At 43.8% G+C, this 20144-nt stretch overlaps 2 protein-coding genes across 2 annotated transcripts; one reads left to right on the top strand and one right to left on the bottom strand.

The window, feature by feature from the left end:
• The first annotated feature begins 5574 nt into the window (after positions 1–5574).
• On the top strand, positions 5575–6481 carry LOC125556030 (wiskott-Aldrich syndrome protein family member 2-like). The gene has a single exon (XM_048718831.1). It carries the CDS (start codon positions 5756–5758, stop codon positions 6233–6235), a length of 480 nt encoding a protein of 159 aa, XP_048574788.1. The 5' UTR covers positions 5575–5755; the 3' UTR covers positions 6236–6481.
• A 2534-nt stretch (positions 6482–9015) lies between these two features.
• Positions 9016–17735, bottom strand: LOC125509104 (ABC transporter G family member 53). The gene is made up of 24 exons (XM_048673984.1): positions 17273–17735; positions 17078–17198; positions 16197–16285; positions 16033–16117; positions 15787–15946; positions 15625–15701; positions 15459–15512; positions 15200–15290; positions 14783–15084; positions 14161–14442; positions 13729–14045; positions 13491–13651; positions 13236–13339; positions 12992–13148; positions 12761–12886; positions 12489–12625; positions 12051–12383; positions 11440–11730; positions 11240–11323; positions 11012–11145; positions 10441–10668; positions 10159–10330; positions 9649–9903; positions 9016–9500 (listed from the first exon to the last, which is right to left on the bottom strand). The coding sequence occupies exons 1-24, from the start codon at positions 17593–17595 to the stop codon at positions 9243–9245; spliced, it is 4341 nt and encodes a 1446-aa protein (XP_048529941.1). The 5' UTR covers positions 17596–17735; the 3' UTR covers positions 9016–9242.
• Positions 17736–20144: the final 2409 nt, after the last annotated feature.

Raw genomic sequence — 20144 nt, forward strand, 5'->3', positions numbered from 1 at the left:
AGTTTCACAAACTCATGCCACATGGAACACCACAGCATAATGGTGTGTCCGAACGTCATAACCATACTTTATTGGATATAGTGCAATCTATGATGTCTCTTACCGATCTACTACTATCATTTTGGGGTTATGCATTAGAGACAACTGCATTCACGTTAAAAGGGCACCATCTAAATCTGTTGAGACGACACCGTATGAACTGTGGTTTGGCAAGAAACCAAAGTTGTCGTTTCTTAAAGTTTGGGGTTGCAATGCTTATGTGAAAAAGTTTCATCCTGATAAGCTGAAACCCAAATCGGAAAAGTGTGTCTTCATAGGATACCCAAAAAGTTACTGTTGGGTACACCTTCTATCACAGATCCAAAGGCAAGACATTCGTTGCTAAGAATGGATCATTTCTAGAGAAGGAGGTTCTCTCGAAAGAAGTGAGTGGAAGGAAAGTAGAACTTGATAAGGTAATTGTACCTTCTCCCTTATTGGAAAGTAGTTCATCACAGAAATCTGTTCCTGTGACTACTACACCAATTAGTGAGGAAGCTAATGATGATGATCATGTTACTTCAGATCAAGTTACTACCGAATCTCGTAGGTAAACCAGAGTGATATCCGCACCAGAGTGGTACGGTAATCATGTTCTGGAGGTCATGCTACTTGACCATGACGAACCTACGAACTATGAAGAAGCAATGATGAGCCCAGATTCTGCAAAATGGCTTGAGGCCATGAAATCTGAGATGGGATCCATGTATGAGAACAAAGTATGGACTTTGGTTGACTTGCCCGATGATCGGCAAGCCATTGATAATAAATGGATCTTCAAGAGGAAGACGGACACTGATAGTAGTGTTACTATCTACAAAGCTAGAATTGTCGCAAAAGTTTTCGACAAGTTCAAGGTGTTGACTACGATGAGAGTTTCTCACTCGTATCTATGCTTATGTCTGTCCGAATCATGTTAGCAATTGCCGCATTTTATGAAATCTGGCAAATGGATAAACAAAACTGCATTCCATAATAGATTTATTAAAGAAGAGTTGTATATGATACAACCAGAAGGTTTTGTCAATCCTAAAGGTGCTAACAAAATATGCAAGCTCCAGCGATCCATCTATGGACTGGTGCAAGCATCTCGGAGTTGGAATATACGCTTTGATAAGTTGATCAAAGCATATAGTTTTATACAGACTTGCGATGAAGCCTGTATTTACAAGAAAGTGAGTGGGAGCACTACAACATTTCTGATAAGTATATGTGAATGACATATTGTTGATCGGAAATAATGTAGAATTATTCTGCAAAGCATAAAGGAGTGTTTGAAAGGAATTTTCCAAAGAAAGACCTCGGTGAAGCTGCTGACATATTGAACATCAAGATCTATAGAGATAGATCAAGACGCTTGATAAGTTTTTTCAATGAGTACATACCTTGACAAGATTTTGAAGTAGTTCAAAATAGAACAGTCAAAGAATGAGTTCTTGTCTGTGTTACAAGGTGTGAAATTGAGTAAGACTCAAAACCCGACCACGACAGAAGATAGAAAGAGAATGAAAGTCATTCCCTATGCCTCAGCCATAGGTTCTATAAAGTATGTCATGCTATGTACTAGATCTATTGCATACCCTACACTGATTTTGGCAAGGTAGTACAATAGTGATCTAGGAGTAGATCACTGGACAGCGGTCAAAATTATCCTTAGTGGAATAAGGATATGTTTCTCGATTATGGAGGTGACAAAAAGGTTCGTCGTAAAGGGTTACGTCGATGCAAGTTTTGACACTAATCCAGATGACTCTAAGTCTCAATCTGGATACATATTGAAAGTGGGAGCAATTAGCTAGAGTAGCTCTGTGCAGAGCATTGTTGACATAGAAATTTGCAAAATACATACGGATCTGAATGTGGCAGACCCGTTGACTAAACTTCTCTCACAAGCAAAACATGATCACTTTTTGGGTCTTAATCACATAGCGATGTGAACTAGATTATTGAATCTAGTAAACCCTTTGGGTGTTAGTCACATGGAGATGTGAACCAATCACATAAAGATGTGAACTATTGATGTTAAATCACATGGCGATGTGATCTAGATTATTGACTCTAGTGCAAGTGGGAGACTGAAGGAAATATGCCCTAGAGGCAATAATAAAGTTATTATTTATTTCCTTATATCATGATAAATGTTTATTATTCATGCTAGAATTGTATTAACCGAAACATAATACATGTGTGAATACATAGACAAACAGAGTGTCACTAGTATGCCTCTACTTGACTAGCTCGTTAATCAAAGATGGTTATGTTTCCTAACCATGAACAAGGAGTTGTTATTTGATTAACAGGATCACATCATTAAGTGAATGATCTGATTGACATGACCCATTCCATTAGCTTAGCACCCGATCGTTTAGTATGTTGCTATTGCTTTCTTCATAACTTATACATGTTCCTATGACTATGAGATTATGCAACTCCCGTTTACCAGAGGAACACTTTGTGTGCTACCAAACGTCACAACATAACTGGGTGATTATAAAGGAGCTCTACAAGTGTCTCCAAAGGTACATGTTGGGTTGGCGTATTTCGAGATTAGAATTTGTCACTCCGATTGTTAGAGAGGTATCTCTGGGCCCTCTCGGTAATGCACATCACTTAAGCCTTGCAAGCATCGCAACTAATGAGTTAGTTGCGGGATGATGTATTACAGAACGAGTAAAGAGACTTGCTGGTAACGAGATTGAACTAGGTATTGGATACCGACGATCGAATCTCGGGCAAGTAACATACCGATGACAAAGGGAACAACGTATGTTGTTATGCGGTCTGACCGATAAAGATTTTCGTAGAATATGTAGGAGCCAATATGAGCATCCAGGTTCCGCTATTGGTTATTGACCGGAGACATGTCTCGGTCATGTCTACATTGTTCTCGAACCCGTAGGGTCCGCACGCTTAAGGTTACGATGACGGTTATATTATGTGTTTATGCATTTTGATGTACCGAAGGTTGTTCGGAGTCCCGGATGTGATCACGGACATGACGAGGAGTCTCGAAATGGTCGAAACATAAAGATTGATATATTGGAAGCCTATGTTTGGATATCGGAAGTGTTCCGGGTGAAATCGGGATTTTACCGGAGTACCGGGAGGTTACCGGAACCCCCCGGGAGCTAGATGGGCCTTAGTGGGCCTTAGTGGAAAAGAGAAGGGGCAGCCCAAAGTGGGCCGCGCGCCCCTCCCCTCCCTTGATCCGAATAGGACAAGGAGAGGGGGCCGGCCCCCCTCTCTCTTTTCCCCCCTCCGCGAATCCTATTCCAACTAGGATTGGGGGGGGGGGGAATCCTACTCCCAGAGGGAGTAGGACTCCTCCTGGCGCGCCTCTTCTAGGCCGGCCGCACTCCCCATCCCCTTGGTCCTTTATATACGGAGGCAGGAGAACCCCAGAGAGACATAAGTTGATCCACGTGATCATATTCTTAGCCGTGTGCGGTGCCCCCTTCCACCATAGTCCTCGATAATATTGTAGCGGTGCTTAGGCGAAGCCCTGCGACAGGAGTACATCAAGATCGTCACCATGCCGTCGTGCTGACGGAACTCTTCCCCGACACTTTGCTGGATCGGAGTCCGGGGATCGTCATCGAGCTGAACGTGTGCTAGAACTCGGAGGTGACGTAGTTTCGGTGCTTGATCGGTCGGGCCGTGGAGACGTACGACTACATCATCCAAACGCTTCCGTTGTCGATCTACAAGGTACGTAGATCACACTCTCCCCTCGTTGCTATGCATCATCATGATCTTGCGTGTGCGTAGGAATTTTTTTGAAATTACTACGTTCCCCAACAGGCACCAAGGATCCTCTCTCTACAACTTCAGTTGCTCCAATCTATGAAGTAATTCAATCTCTTCTTCATCAACACCCAATGGTCTAGGATCGCATCCAAACTCAGGTAGCCAAATAAAATCAGCACTGAAATCCCTTTCTTCTTCATCATCTTCACTTTCATCCTCATCGTATTTAGACTCCAAAAGAAACTTGTCCTTACTCTGGATATTATTGCCCTGCTATGTGTTCAAAACCCCTTGGTTGTCAGCTACATATACAACAGGCTCCCCTATGGTACTAATGGGGATATTCTCCTCACATATTTGTGACGCTCTGTTTACATCATGTCGTGTTGGGGCATCTCCTTTAAGCACATTTACTGTGCTCAAACAGTTTGAGCATTTCCTCAATCATTGCATCATTGTCAAGCAACTGTGAACCTGATTTGTTAGTTCCCTCTTACTTCACATAATAAATGTAATTTGTACTTCCAAAGCCCTCCAAATCCATAATAGCTTACAGAGCGGTGTATTTAATTTTAGAGCTACACATTGTCCCGTCAAGGTTATCCCTACCATAGAATTGGAAACTCGCATTCCAAATGTCAGCATGATCCATACTACAAATGAAAAGTATAAAAATGTCCAGTTACCAATTGGAGATCAATGTTGCATCAACATTTCTAAATGAGTACTCATTCCAAAGCATCATTCAGAAACTAAAAAATTTCGGACAGACTAAAACCCTATTTTCAAAACCCTAAATCCAGTCAAACAGGACAATAACATTCAGTAAATTCAGTACTTTAGTACATTTAGTCAAACAGAACAACAACATCCAGTTAATATAGAAACATGCAAAAACTAGTATCAATCAGCTAACAAGTAGTATTTATGATAACATGACCAATTATTAATATATTCTGAACCTACATTCCAAATCTGAAACCCTAAATTGCAGCAATGAAATGGATATAAAGAGAGGGGAGAGCTATAGAGGGGAATGCAGCTCACGTGGGGGGGGGGCACATTTGGAGTGGGTGGCTCCTCCACCACACTGCAGGCGACATCCATTGATGCTGGTAGTGGCATCGATGAATGGAATAGGTTGTTGCCGCAGCAATCTTCCTCCTCGCCGCGTGTCCACCCTGCAACACTGCCATCCGCCCCCATCTGTGCTTCATGATCTGTCCCCACCCCGCCATCGCCGATGGATCTGATGCCGCCTTCGACAGATCCCGCCGTCGTCATGCCCTGCGAGAGAAATGAGGGAGATCGAGGTCGGAGGGGAGAGTGCGAGTGAGAGAGCACGCTCGGGTTCATTCCGACCCAACCGCTTCTGACAAAGCAGTCAACGACGTGTCGTCGCCGATGTCGGCCTGAGAGGGATCAGCCACGTCAAAACGTGCTCAGAAAGTAGCTCAGTGTTTTTTTGTCACTGTCAAAAATTCGGTGCAGTTCAAAATGCCACGAATCGTAAAGTGATAGGTTTTAGCTAATCATAGCACAAATGTGGTGATTGTGTGCATTTTGCTACTCAATGTTTGTATGTAAACTCTCTTGGCGCTAAAACGTGCATCCTCTCCCGCACGCTGTGGGGTCATACCTATCTCGCACGCCATCTGGGTTCAACCACTGCGCCGCATCATTGGTCACATTTTCTCCCTCGCGCTTACGGTAGATCCCCCGTAGCAAGTGAATGATTGCTGTTCGTCGGACACACCAGCAGCTCGTTTAGTAGTACTATCAGACTATCATCGCTCAAAAAAAAAGTAGTATCAGACTATCAGGTGTCCCTGTAAACCAAAACCCCAAAAGGGCCATCTCGGTGTGACCAGAGCGCCGCACCAACCAGTATCAAATATTCAGTGCGCTCTCTCTTCCTCTCGATCTTTCTCTCGCAGACTCCAGAGTCCACACACACACGTACGCAACCATGCCTAGATCCTTCGTGATCACCCTCTTCGTCGCCGTGATCACCATGCTCGCCGCCATGGCGGTGGCGGACACGCCGGCCGACTGCCCATACCCGTGCCTCCCGCCACCAACCTCAGGAGGCGTCATCAACAGCTACCCGCCACCGCCACCAGCAGGGACTGGAACGGGAACAGGTGGCGGTGCCGGCGACGGCTTCGGCGGCAGCTACCCGCCACCTCCGGCAGGGGGCTTCCAGCTGACCCCGCCCGGGGTCATGCCGGGGTTCCTCGCGCCGCCGTTCAGCGCCGTCCAGGCCGGGCCGGCTCCTCCGCCGCCGAACCCGGTCCTGCCGTGGTTCCCGTGGTACTACCAGCACGACAACCCGATCACGGGGTCGACCGCGTCGGCGTCCTCGCCACCGGCGGTGCACCGGAGGACAACGTGCATGGTCACCCTGCTGCTCCAACTGTGTTTAGCGATTCTTCTTCGGGCGCCGTAGAGTACCTTGTCTGCTTGTTAAGCAAGGTGTGTTGATTAGTTGCTACGAAGTGTTTGCTCTCGTTAATTGCAATGTTGTTTTGACTTTTGAGTTTTTGTAGCTATAAGCTCGTAGAGAAGGCTACTGTTACTGTTCTTACTCATAGATAATACACTGTTGTCAAGCATATAGACTACAGAGTACGTACTCCCTTATATTTTGGGACAGACGGAGTAATTTTGAAGGCTACCGTTACTTTAATGCTTATATATAGTCTGAACTTTGAACAGTGTCTGTTCAAAGTCTGTAATTTTCTGAAGCGAGCGTGCGGCGCATTTCCTGCTTTCTTCACTGTACAGTTTCCCCTCTGAGGGATACAGAAAGGCGCTTTCTCTTTGCCCTCACCATTCAGCAAGCCATCGTGGGCAGGCTAGCGAGGTTTCGTGCCAGCCTTTATCAATCGATTGGTTTGTTGAGACGTCCAAATCTGTACATTCAACTCAACAGCAACGCATCAGCAGCTAAATCGGTTTTGGGGCCACAAAACCGAGACATGCTGCGCGGGGTGCGCTTGCACGTCCCCTTTTTGGGGCTCAATTTTCTCTAAGAGGTTTTCGAGCCCAATCCCGCATTATTTCAAGCCGAGTGAGCTGCTGCTACACGCCGATAATTGTTGATCGCGATCGGCTGGTAAATCAGTGAGAGAAATTATTGGGTTGATTGACGTACGTCATGGCGTAGAGGATTGAGAACAACGTCGGACACGTTGCCCTTCTGGATGCTGCTTGTTACGTACGTCAGTAGTGCAAGCTGCGCTCCACCGTTCCTACCTGAAGGATCATGCATGTACAGCCAATCGTGACCACGGTTTTGGAGACATGTATAGTGACGTTCGGCCTGCTTGTCTTTTTTTTAAACAAGGTCCTTTTGGGACTCGATTCATTAAAAAAAAGTTAAAAGAGAATGATCCTGTTAATTTGCATGAATTTGGCCAAAAACTGTTACAACACGTCCATAGAAAATGCATCCCAGCCAACATTGCTACCCACCAGACTCACACACACCGTTGATGAGAGGATACCGTCGAAATTGCATGTAATGTCATCACCATTATCTCTCCTCAAGCAAGCGACTCCGACTTCATTGCAAACGCTCCATCATGAGCCTTCCGAAAGAATGACACTTGAGAACTCCGTCAGCCCATGCCAAATAGCCAGCCAAACGCATCAAGGACTAGGCAGGTCCGACTTCGATGATCAATCTCATAGGAGAAAGTAACATGCCTTACACCAACATAGTCCGACCTGCCCATCGCACGACATCGTTGCCGCCGTGTCACCTCGCAACGATACAACTCTGACTTCACTCTCTGGGACAAGCCAAACAGTCGACAACATGTAGGTGAAACATTTGGGGTATATTGGCATCTTTGACATAGTTCCCATGGAGTTTCATCAAAAACCACAAAATTACTTTCAGTAAAGGAAGACAGCGGTATCTGAGAGACTTACAAGTCGTGAGCCTCAAAATATAATTCTCCAAGCTCGTGAATAAACTTGATATTTGATCTCCTTCACCTTTGCATCATTTGAGAAAAAAGCTCCATTTTTCCTCCCAAAGAGCAAAAAGATCCACTTTAAACCTTGATTATGACTAGAACTGGCCAGATGGCCACCACAGCACTGCCCAGCCTGGCCTGGACTAAAACGCGTGAGGCACGACATGACCCATGGTGGGACGTACCGTGTCGGCCCGCATGTTGTACCGTCAGCCCAGGCACGACCCCCTTAGTAAATGGGCCGGCCTAATGGTATATTTAGCTGGTCCATATAGGATTCAACTATTGGGTTGTTTAGGGCCTATATTCAACCTATTGGGCTGCATAAAAAAATCTAAACGGGTCGTGTCGTCCCGGCACGCGTGCCCAACCTCATGGCCGACACAGACCATATGCCGGCACGACCCGATTATATACGTGTCGGGCCAGGCCCACCATGGGCCGGGCATGCGGGCTAATGTGTCGACCGGCCTAACAAATGCTTTGTAAATTAAGAAATCTTCTCCCAAATAAGCTTTAACACATTCACAGTTGACACATGAAATAGTTTGGGCAGTACAATATGTATTTTTTAGACTTTTTTGTTGTTGTTGTTGTTGTTGTTGTTGAGAAATGGATTCAAAGTTGTACTTTTTTTCTTTTTTGAGGGGATTCAAAGTTGTAGGTGTGTTGTAGTGCATTTAAGGGCGAGCTCAAAAACGCCGGTACAGAATGGGCCGAGGTTTGAGGTGAGGCAGGGCCGGCCGCACTGCCAGGCACGATTACCATGGGCCAGGCCGGCCCGTTTGGCCAGCTCTTTCGAAGCCCGAGAAATCTCCTTCTCGGTTTCTGAAAAAAAAAACCTTTTCTCGTGAGCATTCCGTCGAGCACCGCCGGGGCTCCATGGCGTCCGTCGATCGCCACTTCACGCTGGTGAGTAGCCCTTTCCACTATCTGCCCGTTCTGCTCTGTCTCATAGGTTTCGCCTCTTCGCGACGCCTTGCGCACTTTCTGCGCTGAGAAATAGTGGGCGCGACTTTGCCCTCCGCGTGGATCGAGTTCTTATAATAGTCCAATTGGTACTCGCATTTCGGTGCAATCAGTTATTCAGAAGGTTCATAAATTGAATTCGTGTATGGTTCCCCCCCACGATTCCTGACATCCTGTGCGAATTCCGGCATCCGCATCAGTTCGGTTGTGTAAATTTTGAGTGCAGCATGCCACCGTTTTGTTTTGTGAGAGCTCCAAATGTGTTAAGCAAATCGACGGTGTGGCAAATTACTTGATTTATACAACTTGCAAAACTGTACTCCTAGGGCACTGGGCACAATGTGCACTGTCACTATACATTCGATCTGGGCACTGTGCTCTCAAAATATATGCTATGCTACTATTCACATGTATCCAATACAATTACAAGGACGTAGTCTTATTGTACTATCTCTGCTTAGTGGGCTTTGGTCAAACTTGGATATGTTCTTCATTGATCACTCATCTCTTCTGGAAGTTGAATAGCTTGATTGAGAGCCCGAATAGGAAAGCAAAGAGAAGAGCGAATGAGACGACCACCACAGCGACCACCCACAGGAAGTCATGATGGTACCCAAAATAGCTTTCTACAAAATCGGATACCCGCACACCATTATCAAACTTTTCGGTTACGTCTCCAAACTGTGAAGTGACCAGACCATTCAGTGTCCATGCAATAGGGCTGAGCCAGTAGTACCACCTCCACCATATCGGGATTCTCTGTAGAGGAAAGTAGCCAGTTCACATAATATTACTTTTTGCATAAGAGCTTGCATAGTATTAGGAAAAGAAGGAGCAAAATTTGGTTATTGGTTATAGAGGTGGAAGTATAGGAAGTTAAAACATTGAGAGCAAATAGTATACTTACAGTTCTTGGTGTAATAAATCCCGAGAAAAGGTTCCAAAGAGCATAGAATGCCGTGGAAGCAACAGAGGCAACGTTGTAGTTTGGGGTCAGGCCCACCGACATCATTCCGTAAAATGTGAAGTAAGCTAGAGTGAAGTACATGAAGAACAGGTACCAAAAGAATTTGACAGCTGTCCACTCGAACCCAATCATAGCATATACTAGCACACCATATATCAAGGACTGGACAAAGATGTATGGAAGTTCAATTGCAACCTGCAAAGGGAAGGATGTTAGGGCTCTTATTGTCTTACCGTTGCTTTCCACTTAGGGGATTTGTTTTAACTATCTGTACCATCTTTTCTGGCTGTAATTCAATATTATCTGAAACCTTTTATGAAGCCTCGTTTACATCTGTTTATTATGCTCTACGTGAGAATGTGATGCCATCTGTTTGTTGAGCTCCCTAGTCTTGTTTTTACTTGGCATATAAAATAATTACAGACGAAAGTTAATGCAAAGTAAATTTACCTGTCCCAATGCATATGGCAAAGGTGAGTACATGTGAGCCGCTCTTTCCCTGTAAAAGACCGTGCGCTCAACAGCCACAACTGGCTGAACTGAGGCAGAGTTCTGCACCCCCATGAACAAAACTGAGGAATACATGGAACCCATGGCATTGAACAAGTCCTGTTGATTGTGTCTGCAAGAGTAAAATGTTTCTAGTGAATTTTGAAGGTAAGAACCATATGTAATCTCCTCAACAAATACCATGTATTATTTTGTACTTTCTTTTGTTACATATTATCTTACCTTTTTTTGCCAATGCCCCAGAACATTGTCCCAAACAACAGTGCAATAACTGTAGTATAGAAGTACTTGACAGCTGTGTATGGAGGGTTTCTCCAGTATGACAGGCTTTGCTTCCACAGGCAAGCAAAACACTGTGTGAGGAAAGTTTGTGAGTATTGGGTTGGAAAGGATAGGTCGCTTGAACCTTCAGGAGGTGTGCTTAGCTCCTTTATTAGATTTTTGTTCCTCCTGAAATGCAACAAAACCAATAATATTAGTGCACATTTAAGACACTATTCAGTTGCAGAAGATTAAACTGAATACTAGTATGATACTACTGTTGTCATGCTTTTAAAATGGGCCATATATGATTTCAATGTTGTTTGTAATGCATATTTGTCCGAAAATATTCTGGTGTTTTCTAGTTTAGAGATCTCCCTCTTAAATACTAGTTTAAACTTTAAACATGCTGAAGAAAATATTGTTTTTTGCTCTTTGTTTCGAAATATAAGATTTCATAGCTTAAATCAATATTTTTCGGTCTTTCATTCATTAGTTATTAAATCATGAAGTAATGCAAACAGAAGCCTACCGATATAGATCAGAATTCTTGTATACTTGACTGAAGTTAATCCCAGTCATCTGTTCTTGTGTTGCACTAGTCACTTCCAGCATCCATGTTGAAGGATTGTAACCGTCTTTAATCTTTCTGACATCTTCAACAGCCTGTGTAGAACCAAAGGAAAACAATTCAGTAACATTTTTGTTCGGTGCGAGGCTGCATATATAAACATGCACTAATTTATGTTCTCTTCGTCACCTCAAAATATCTGATCAATTCACATGAGTGCCGGCCTAGTGGACCTACATAAATCTCTTCACCTCCTCGTTTCATCAGGAAGAGCTACAAAGACACACATGATCATCAGGTATTAAAAGCGTTGATAAACAGTATGAATTGCCCGTGTGTTGCTTTACTGTTTTTTTTTCTTTACTACATGTAGGCACTGCATTTAGTACCTCATCAAAAGACTCAAATATGTCGATGCTTGGTTGATGAATGGTGCAAACAACTGTCCGTCCTGTATCTACAGTATTCCTTATTGCCCTCATGACAATGGCTGCTGCCCGTGCATCAAGTCCAGATGTTGGTTCGTCCATGAAAATGATGGAAGGGTTAGCAACCAGCTCCACTGCTATTGTTAGCCTTTTCCTTTGCTCAGTCGACAATCCACTCACACCAGGTAATCCAACCAATGCATCTCTTAAGGGGGAGAGTTCCACCAATTCCATGACCTCATCAATGAACATCTGCAGACCAGATTTCATGTGTTAGAGCAGTCAGCAGGTATTGTCTCCCTTGCCAAGATATGAGTAGTACATAAATGTGATCAACAGTCACGTCAAAATATCTGTCTGAATCATTTCGGTGAATTTGAATTCAACAGTTATCGATTTTATATTTTATATCGTACAACATTTGAGATCAGTTGCCAATTTGTTTTACGGAACATAATCAGTTGCAATATTAGTTTTCTCACTTAATCATGTTTCATACAATTTTATAGTAAATATATATACTCGTATACTATGAAAACATTCAAAAGAAAAACAAATTGTTCTTTGCAAACCTTTCTTGTTGAGGAATCGACATTGGCAGGTAGTCGGAGCCATGAAGAGAATGCAAGAGACTCATAGACGGTCACATTTGGTGAATGAATGTCGTTCTGCTCACAGTATCCCGATACACGAGCAAAAGTTTCTTGCTTCTTTGGATAACCAGAGATTGTAATGTTTCCCTCTATGTATCCACTGGTCTTCCGTCCAGCCAACACATCCATCAGTGTTGTCTTACCGGCACCACTGACACCCATAAGAGCTGTAAGCACTCCTGGCCTAAATGAACCACTGATACCCTTCAGTAGTTCCAACCGACTCTCTGCCACACCTTGTGCTTTAATTTCCTACATTTTTTGTTGGATAAAGGAGTTATGCATGATATTTTCACTCATTTATGTTCCATATATTGTACGTATCTGTACTTTATAGAATTTTCAAAAAGAAAATACCTGTGGCATGTCTACACTGTATTTTATATCATCGAATGTGATGGAGAGAGGCACAAAAGGGAGGACCATTCCTTTCTTGCCTGAGTTCACTGTTGCATGATTGGAAGTCGATTCATCATTGCTCCCATCCTCAGTATCTGGTAGACATATGCAAATGGTAATTTTAAATTATACCTCAACTATCAGGCTGGGAAGTCAAATTTATTGAGCTTTGCCACTTGGCCATTATGTTATATCTTTTTCAAATTGATGACTATGGAATCAGTAAGTACCTCTAGATGCTATTGTACTGTTGTTAACCCGTCCTCTCGATGATGCTTCTAAAACTTCACCAGTGAGATTAGCTTGTTTTATCTTCAATGTTTCTTCAGATACTGTTGGCTGGTTGCTGTCAAATGCTGCAGATAGGAGAATGTATGAGATTAGAATTTACAGCATTGTTTTTTGAAATTGCAAAATTAGCTACCTATTTGCATTCTAAATACAAGTTATTTCTGACTCACGGTCGAGGAATGTGAGGCAGACGGTATAGAGGATATTAAATAGTAGCACATATCCGAGCAAGGCACCAGCACCAATCCAGTACCACTTCGTATCAGGAAAGACCCCTCGAGATTTCAGAACCAGGTTTCCAAGTGGTTCCTTGAAACCGGGGATTGTCTGTAGTACAACAGTAACAATATGCTTTAGCCAGGCATATTCAGAAAGACGATTGTTTATCCTTTTTTTTCACAAAAGTCTATTTACCTTGTTCCAGCTGTGACCTAGGAACTCATTCACCGATAGTGCATTTTGTGCGTACATCAGGGGTGATATCCAGTACCCCCATATCCACCATTTCTTTACATTCTCTGTTAAATCAAAGGAATGTTTTAATCTATGATTCACAGATGCCACATCCAATGAGGAAAAGGTAACTGAACTCAGGAAATTTAGTCCAGGTGTTCTTAGGTGGACACTTCAAAATCAGTTTTGGACTTCAGCTTAGCTACTTTTGCATACCTCTTGCCAGGACGAATCCACCAGTGAGCATAAAAATTAGTATGCAGAAGGACCCGAGGGTGCTTGAAACAACCTGATGCCTTGCAAGACCAGCAATGAAGCGAAAGAGTCCAGATGATGCCTCGTTCATTAAAAAGAGCAGCAGGAACTGCCTAAAAAATCTGTAGCATTGCATTGTTTTCATTAGCTTCTGCAATACATTAAAAAAAGATAATGTATGTTAGAATTCCACCCTTACCTCTGTACGTTGGGATCAAATCCAATGCCATAGTATGTTATGCCGACCCAAATTGTTACATTGAGCAAGGAGAGAGGGGTCTTAATGAGCCATGACGGCAACGTGTATGTCCATGCTGGAAAGAAGAGAAGATTCCGTTGCTTGAAAAAAACAGGGAGCTTTGCAATAGTTAGACCTACTTCTGCTAAACCATTGAACATGATCATCAAAATCCCAAAGAAGAGAGCACCCATGTATATCCCTCCATCTGTCACCGAGTCATGATGCATATTGATGCGCAGAAAGACGGTCATTGCGATGATCGCCATGATTGTCAACTGAAGAATAAAGAGAAATAGTAAGAAAATTTATGTTATGTTCTTATCTAGGAATAACAACGAAATCAGTTAGTGTCGAACTTTTTTAATAGATTTTGCCTTTTAGAATCATCACCTGAGTTGCCTTGAATATATACACAAAGGAGTTTCTTTTCATGAGCAGCACCTCTCTGTTGATATTAGCTTTGAGTAGTTCCTTCATGCTGGCACCGTATTGTGATGTTTTCAGAGCTGCGGGATGACTTCCATTCTTGTCAAACGGCACTGCTAACTCACTCTTTATAGCTTGACCAACGTGGAAAGATTGAAATGCCTCCGCAAACTCCTTAACAGGAACATATCGGTATGTCTCATCACTGTTTATCCAGTATTGCCCTTGATCTTTTCTTGATGTAACCTATCAAATTTCCAGTTATAGTCAACCACACTTGAACATTGTAGCCAATTATGGTTCTGGTATTAATAAAATCTGAAGTTTTTTTTGGGGGGAAATCTCAACTTATGACAGAGTTTTCTACAACTATCAATTTTTCAGCTTGCCATATTTTGCCCAAGACGCAAACTGTATCAAAAATCAAAATATGTCGCTCCATCTGTTCCACTTGTGAGCATACTCTGCCTTTATGAAATTCCCTACATATTTAACGTTTTGTATTTTGAAGGCATTTCAGACTAATGTGTTTTTAAAACAAATCCATAATTAGAGAAAGCTTCATACAAACGTTGATGACACTCACTTCTTGCAAGAAGTCGGCTACGCCTTTTCGCTCAGGACATTTGAATCCCATTGATTTAAAGAACTCGAGCACATGTTCTCGAGGGCCATTGTAGACAACCTGACCGTCTGAGAGGAGAATTATATCATCAAACAATTCATATGTCTCTGGTGCAGGTTGTAGCAAGGCAATGACTGCTGTTCCACCGATAATGTGGATTGTTTGTCGGATGGAGTTCACAATCTGGAAGGTTGTTGAGCTGTCAAGTCCAGTTGATATCTCATCCATGAAAAGGGCTCGTCCTGGTGTGACAAGCATCTCAGCTGCACAACCATGTCAGAGAATGGATGAGTTGGATTGTGTAGGAGTACGAAGTAATTTTGTTCCATAATAACACATAAGCATCTGGTAGGTTTCTTACTCATAGGCTATATTTACCTGTAGTTACTCTCTTTTTTTGCCCTCCTGATATGCCTCTCAACATATTATTGCCTACCAGTGTATCGGCACAGATATCCAACCCCAAGACCTTCCATAATAATAAAAAAATCAAAGCATTAGTAATGTGGTCACTTTTTAATTTTCTAGAACTTTCTGTGAGCTTAAAGAAAGGAACTTGGTAGCATTCTTGTTATAACTATGTAATTCTATGTAAACTACAACTGAGCTATAAAACAAGTAGCTGATTTGCATGCACCTTCAGAATGTGATTTGTGACCACCTCGGCTTTCTGCTCTCCTGTCGCAGCAGCCTAGATAAGAAAAACCAAAGATTGATATCCATCAAACTTCCTATTGAAACGTCCTCAAGTCTCAACCACTGAATACGGTGAAGTGTGATTTAAAATGTAACGAGTGTAGTACCTTCAAGTAAATATCAATTTCTGGATCTGGTTTGATATTTTCTTCCTTTTCTCTCCTCGATAGCTCCATTAGCAGGTCTGATCATTTCGTACGAAATTCAGGTTACTCAATGCAATATGCTACCATGATGAGTTTTGAGGTCTACATTTTTCTTGTTCTTACCGAAACGGTGACCAATTCCTTGACATTTTGCAGAGAAGTTGACTGTCTCACGGACAGTCAGTTCCGCCATATGCAGATCATGTTGGCTAACATAGGCAGCCGATCTCCGTGGCACAAACTCATCCATGGTATGCCCATTGTAAATTATGTCCCCTGACATCTTTTGTGATTGCAATGTTTCCTCATGTTAGTAGTAGCAAGTTACCATGATGAAAAAGAGAACAACCAAAAGAAAAAACGATCCACCTTAAGACTCGAAGGCAGGGTTCCGGCCAAGGCCAGAAGCAGCGAGGTTTTTCCCGCGCCAGGGGGACCCAGAAGCAAGGTCATCCTGAAAATGGATGGGATAAACCGATAAGGTACAATTCAATGGAGATGATTCGCTGAGTGAAAGCATGCCTATAAATTACCTGTGAGGCTTGATGATTCCACTGACATTGTGAAGGATTGATATTTTCCGCTTCTTGTTTTGTGTTAGGTGGAGAGCATTTGCCAGGCCCTGTTTGAAGACGATCACCACCATGTAAGTAAGTACGCATATTATGCAAGCACAAAAAATTAAGGTAAATGAATGCAATGGAGTCCTGCACGTTTGTAACTCCTAACACTGAAGCTGCTTAATAGACCAGTATGCTGGACTTGCAGTTATCCTAACGTTCGGAGCTTCAGTGAGCAAACTTGACTGTTTATCCGAGAGAGTTTGCTTACTGACTCCGCATAGAGAATAATTCTGTTTGTTTTCAAAATCTTTAGGATTAGTGTGTTAACATGGGATCAAAAGGTCGCGGCAGTTAGGCACGTCACTGCTTAACATGGCTTATGGATTTGTACAGCTCCTCTTATGCTTCCGACTTTGTTTGCGTCTGCTTGGAACAAGAAATATTTGTGAGGAACGTGTGTCAGCTGTCAGTGCCATTGCAAAGATGAGTAAAATATCATCCAGTGGGAGGACGATGACATACGAGGCCTAGTGCCACTTGTCGTTGACACCTTGTGGTATTACCAGCTGAGTGACCTTTTTGGACTCTCGGTGGTAATATTGCTCTTGTTTAATTGACGCTTACCAGATTAGAAAGAGACGGGGAAGAGAAAATGGGTAGCCAAGTCTAGCGATCTTTATCGGAAACCAGTCAACATCAGTCTGTTGTGTTTTCTCTCCTAGCCACAGTTTTCACTGTTGGTCTTGCACTCAATCTATTTCTGTTAACCCTCACCGCAGGCTCAACAGTCAACGTGTAGAAAGAAAAATGAAGTGTAAGAGTACTTCCTTGTGGGAGTTCTTGTGACGTACCTCAAGTACATTGGCGTAGGTGTTGAGGATGGTGGGCAGGCCCCTGCTCCCCACGTACGCCTCCGCCTCCACGTTGAGGTTGTCGTACCTCACCTCGATCGTCGGCAGCTGGATCCCCACTCTGCATCATCAGCACGCGACCAATGTTAGGAGCTACCTTGGCCGTCGCCGGGAGCAGGAGGGGAGGAGGCGTACCGGTCGACGCGGTCCTTGAACTTGGAGAGGAAGCGCTCGTGGTCGTCGCCGACCCAGGCGATGCGCTGCAGCAGCGCGTGCTTCTCTTGCGCGCCCAGCCTGTCCACGTTCACCTCCTTGAGCTCCCCCTCCGGCATGGCCAGCACCGCCGTGCGCGCGCGGTCGTAGGTGGGCAGCTTCTCCAGCGCCGCCCATCGCAGCGCCTCCTCGTCGTCCTCGTCCCGCGACGACCGCGAGAACAGCTCCTCCCCGCCGCGCGACCACACCGAGCTCTCCCGCCGCAGGCTGCGCCCGAACGCGTGTATCTCGCCCGCGTCGTCCATCCTCTACCTATCCACCCCTCCCTCCCGCCGCCGACGGCTGCAACACGGCGGAGGAAAGAGGAAGCCGACAGGGGAGAGTGGGCCGCCGCAGCTGCTGTCCCCCTCTGTGCGTGCTTTGCTTTCTTCCTTGGCCGTTGGCCCTGCAGATGAGGAGATGCGGATGAGAAAGAGATTGGCACTTATATAGAGTGGTGGAGCCGAGGAAGGAGAAGCAGCTAACGTACCCCGTGACGTTGCGCGGTCTATATAGGGGTGGAGTCATATGTGACGAGTTCGCTTTGTGCGGGCCGCGAACTCGTGGACAACTTTTGCATCATCTGTGCTGGGTTCAATGTGGAGATAGATAGACTCCCGTGCTGCTACGAAAATAGCTGCCGCATGAATAAACCCTTCTAGAAACAAATTGAGCTGGATACTACGTACGTATGCATACACCCCCAAAATCAGCAAGCATGAAGGGGAGGAAGAACGGGTTGACATGAGAAACAAGCTGGCACAGCCGCCAAATCTTTGTAGAAAAACTTATAGTACTACGTGACGAGAGCATGGAATTCTGCATAGAATGTACTCACACGCCACGCTGACACATTTTGCACATGTATGATTGGTTGGTATATATGCGGTGCACGTGTTTTTTCTTTGTTTGTTGCTTGCTTCCTAGTATTATTTTTTTCATTTTTTGTGGGGGACATACAAAGTGGCACTGCTACACTATCGGGATAAAATCACCATCTGATAGTAGCAGATTTGATCTCAAAAAAGAAAATAATTGATAGCGATTATTGGAGGCTCTGATTTGATCCGTGCTCTCACCAGGCTGGAGGGGAGCGCTGTCCAATGCCATCCTACGTAGCATCATCGACTTCATTATTGGATCAAATAGTCCAATGTAGTACTACTACGTATGTATGCATATCTTTTCATGGCGGCTACTCTTTGTTTTTTTTTTGAGTTATATGGCGGCTACTCTTTTTTTTTTGAGTTATATGGCGGCTACTCAGGCAGTGCCAAGAGGGCAGTTGGCCATGAACGAACATCACGTGAAAACGCCACGTGGTTTTGGGCTTTTGCATCAAAAGAAAGAGATACCACTACCAGTGCACTGTCAGAGTGCCAGTGGGGCACTTAAACTTTCTTTTCACAGCACTAAATGAGGCTTTGCTTTATACACGGCCGTCGTTTTCGCGCTTGACCCCGGCTGCGCGGTCCCGGGATTCTTGATCATCATCGGTCTCTTTTTTTCCATAGAATATACAAGCCGGGCGGACATGAGACATGACCCATCTCCATATGCATTATTGCTGCATATCTCCGTATGTACCCCTTGTACATTTTGGAAAATAGTGAAGCTCCAGTTAAAACATCCGGAACACGGTTACCAGATGTTCTGTTAAGACCTCTCGTAGTGAGGTATCACAATAAGTACTCGTTCCGTTTATTTTTAGTCCGCATATAAAATTTGCCTAATATCAAGCTTTATTACGTTTGAACGACTTTATTGGCAAAAATATCAACATTCATGATATAAAATCAATATATCATTGGACGCATCATGAAACTAATTTTCGTACTATATAACTTCAGTATTGGAGATGTTGGTAATTGCTTTCTATAAATTTGGTCAAAGTTTGTATAGTTCGACTTCAATCAAATCTTAATTATATGGGGAGCAAAAATAAATGAAGAGAGTATTATGCATGTCAACTCGACCATTTCGCTAAGATGACATGCAATTAAATAAAGAAAGAGAGAGTTTGGTTTTCATATAATATGATACCGTATTATAATAAAATAATATAGTACTATGTGTCATGTAAACCAACAAATGATGCAATCTAAAATACTACTAACTTAAAAAATATTAGCCTAAACATGTCTTATGTGCATGTGTATGTATGTATCCACTAACAAGTGATGCGCTGAAATCAATCATGTGACAAATCATAGGGAGTCGCCACGCTTGGCTGATGAGTTAAGAGCATCTCTAGCAGACCCCTTAAACCATTGAACTGAAAATGAAGTTTTCAGTTCGCGGAAAACGTGTATTAAGCGTTGGTTTAAGCCATGGCCAAACAGACTCCTTAAACTTAAACTGTAAAACTGAATATTCGCATATATTTTTTCCCACGTCTTCTTCTTTCTCTCGCTTGTGTCCATGGTCAGTTAGCGGACAACTCCCACGAAGCGGCCAAATACGAAGCTGCCAGCATCCAGCTAGCTCGAAGTCGCGGACGATCAAATATAGCGCACGAAGCCGAATCAATCCAGGAGTTAGCTAGGTCCGCCGAATCGATCGTTCGTCGATTCGAGCTCGCTCGCTAGCTAGCTAGCTCCTCCGTCGGGTGCGGCGGTCAGGACGGGCGCGGTGGCCGGGGTGGACGGCCCCGGCGGATGGGAGCAATTCATGAAGGTTTTGATGGCAGTTAGATTCCCGCCAACAGTCTTTTGCGTATACACGACACCCTTGGGTTGTCTCCAAAATCCTTATTTTCACGGGTTTGACCGGGATGTTTTTCGCGCCCCTTAAAAAAATTTACAGGTCGGAGTCG

The sequence above is a fragment of the Triticum urartu genome, chromosome 5, assembly GCF_003073215.2.
Source record: "Triticum urartu cultivar G1812 chromosome 5, Tu2.1, whole genome shotgun sequence".
NCBI classification, from domain to species: domain Eukaryota; kingdom Viridiplantae; phylum Streptophyta; class Magnoliopsida; order Poales; family Poaceae; genus Triticum; species Triticum urartu.

What these genes read in the sequence shown, in the direction of transcription:
- LOC125556030 (XM_048718831.1), top strand. Translation starts at nt 5,756, where the DNA reads ATGCCTAGATCCTTCGTGATCACCCTCTTCGTCGCCGTGATCACCATG.
- LOC125509104 (XM_048673984.1), bottom strand. Translation starts at nt 17,595, where the DNA reads ATGGACGACGCGGGCGAGATACACGCGTTCGGGCGCAGCCTGCGGCGG. An exon ending in TTCAAGGACCGCGTCGACCG is followed by an intron (nt 17,199 to 17,272) that starts GTACGCCTCCTC and finishes CTGATGATGCAG; the next exon opens with AGTGGGGATCCAGCTGCCGA. An exon ending in AAAAAAGAGAGTAACTACAG is followed by an intron (nt 15,085 to 15,199) that starts GTAAATATAGCC and finishes ATGGTTGTGCAG; the next exon opens with CTGAGATGCTTGTCACACCA.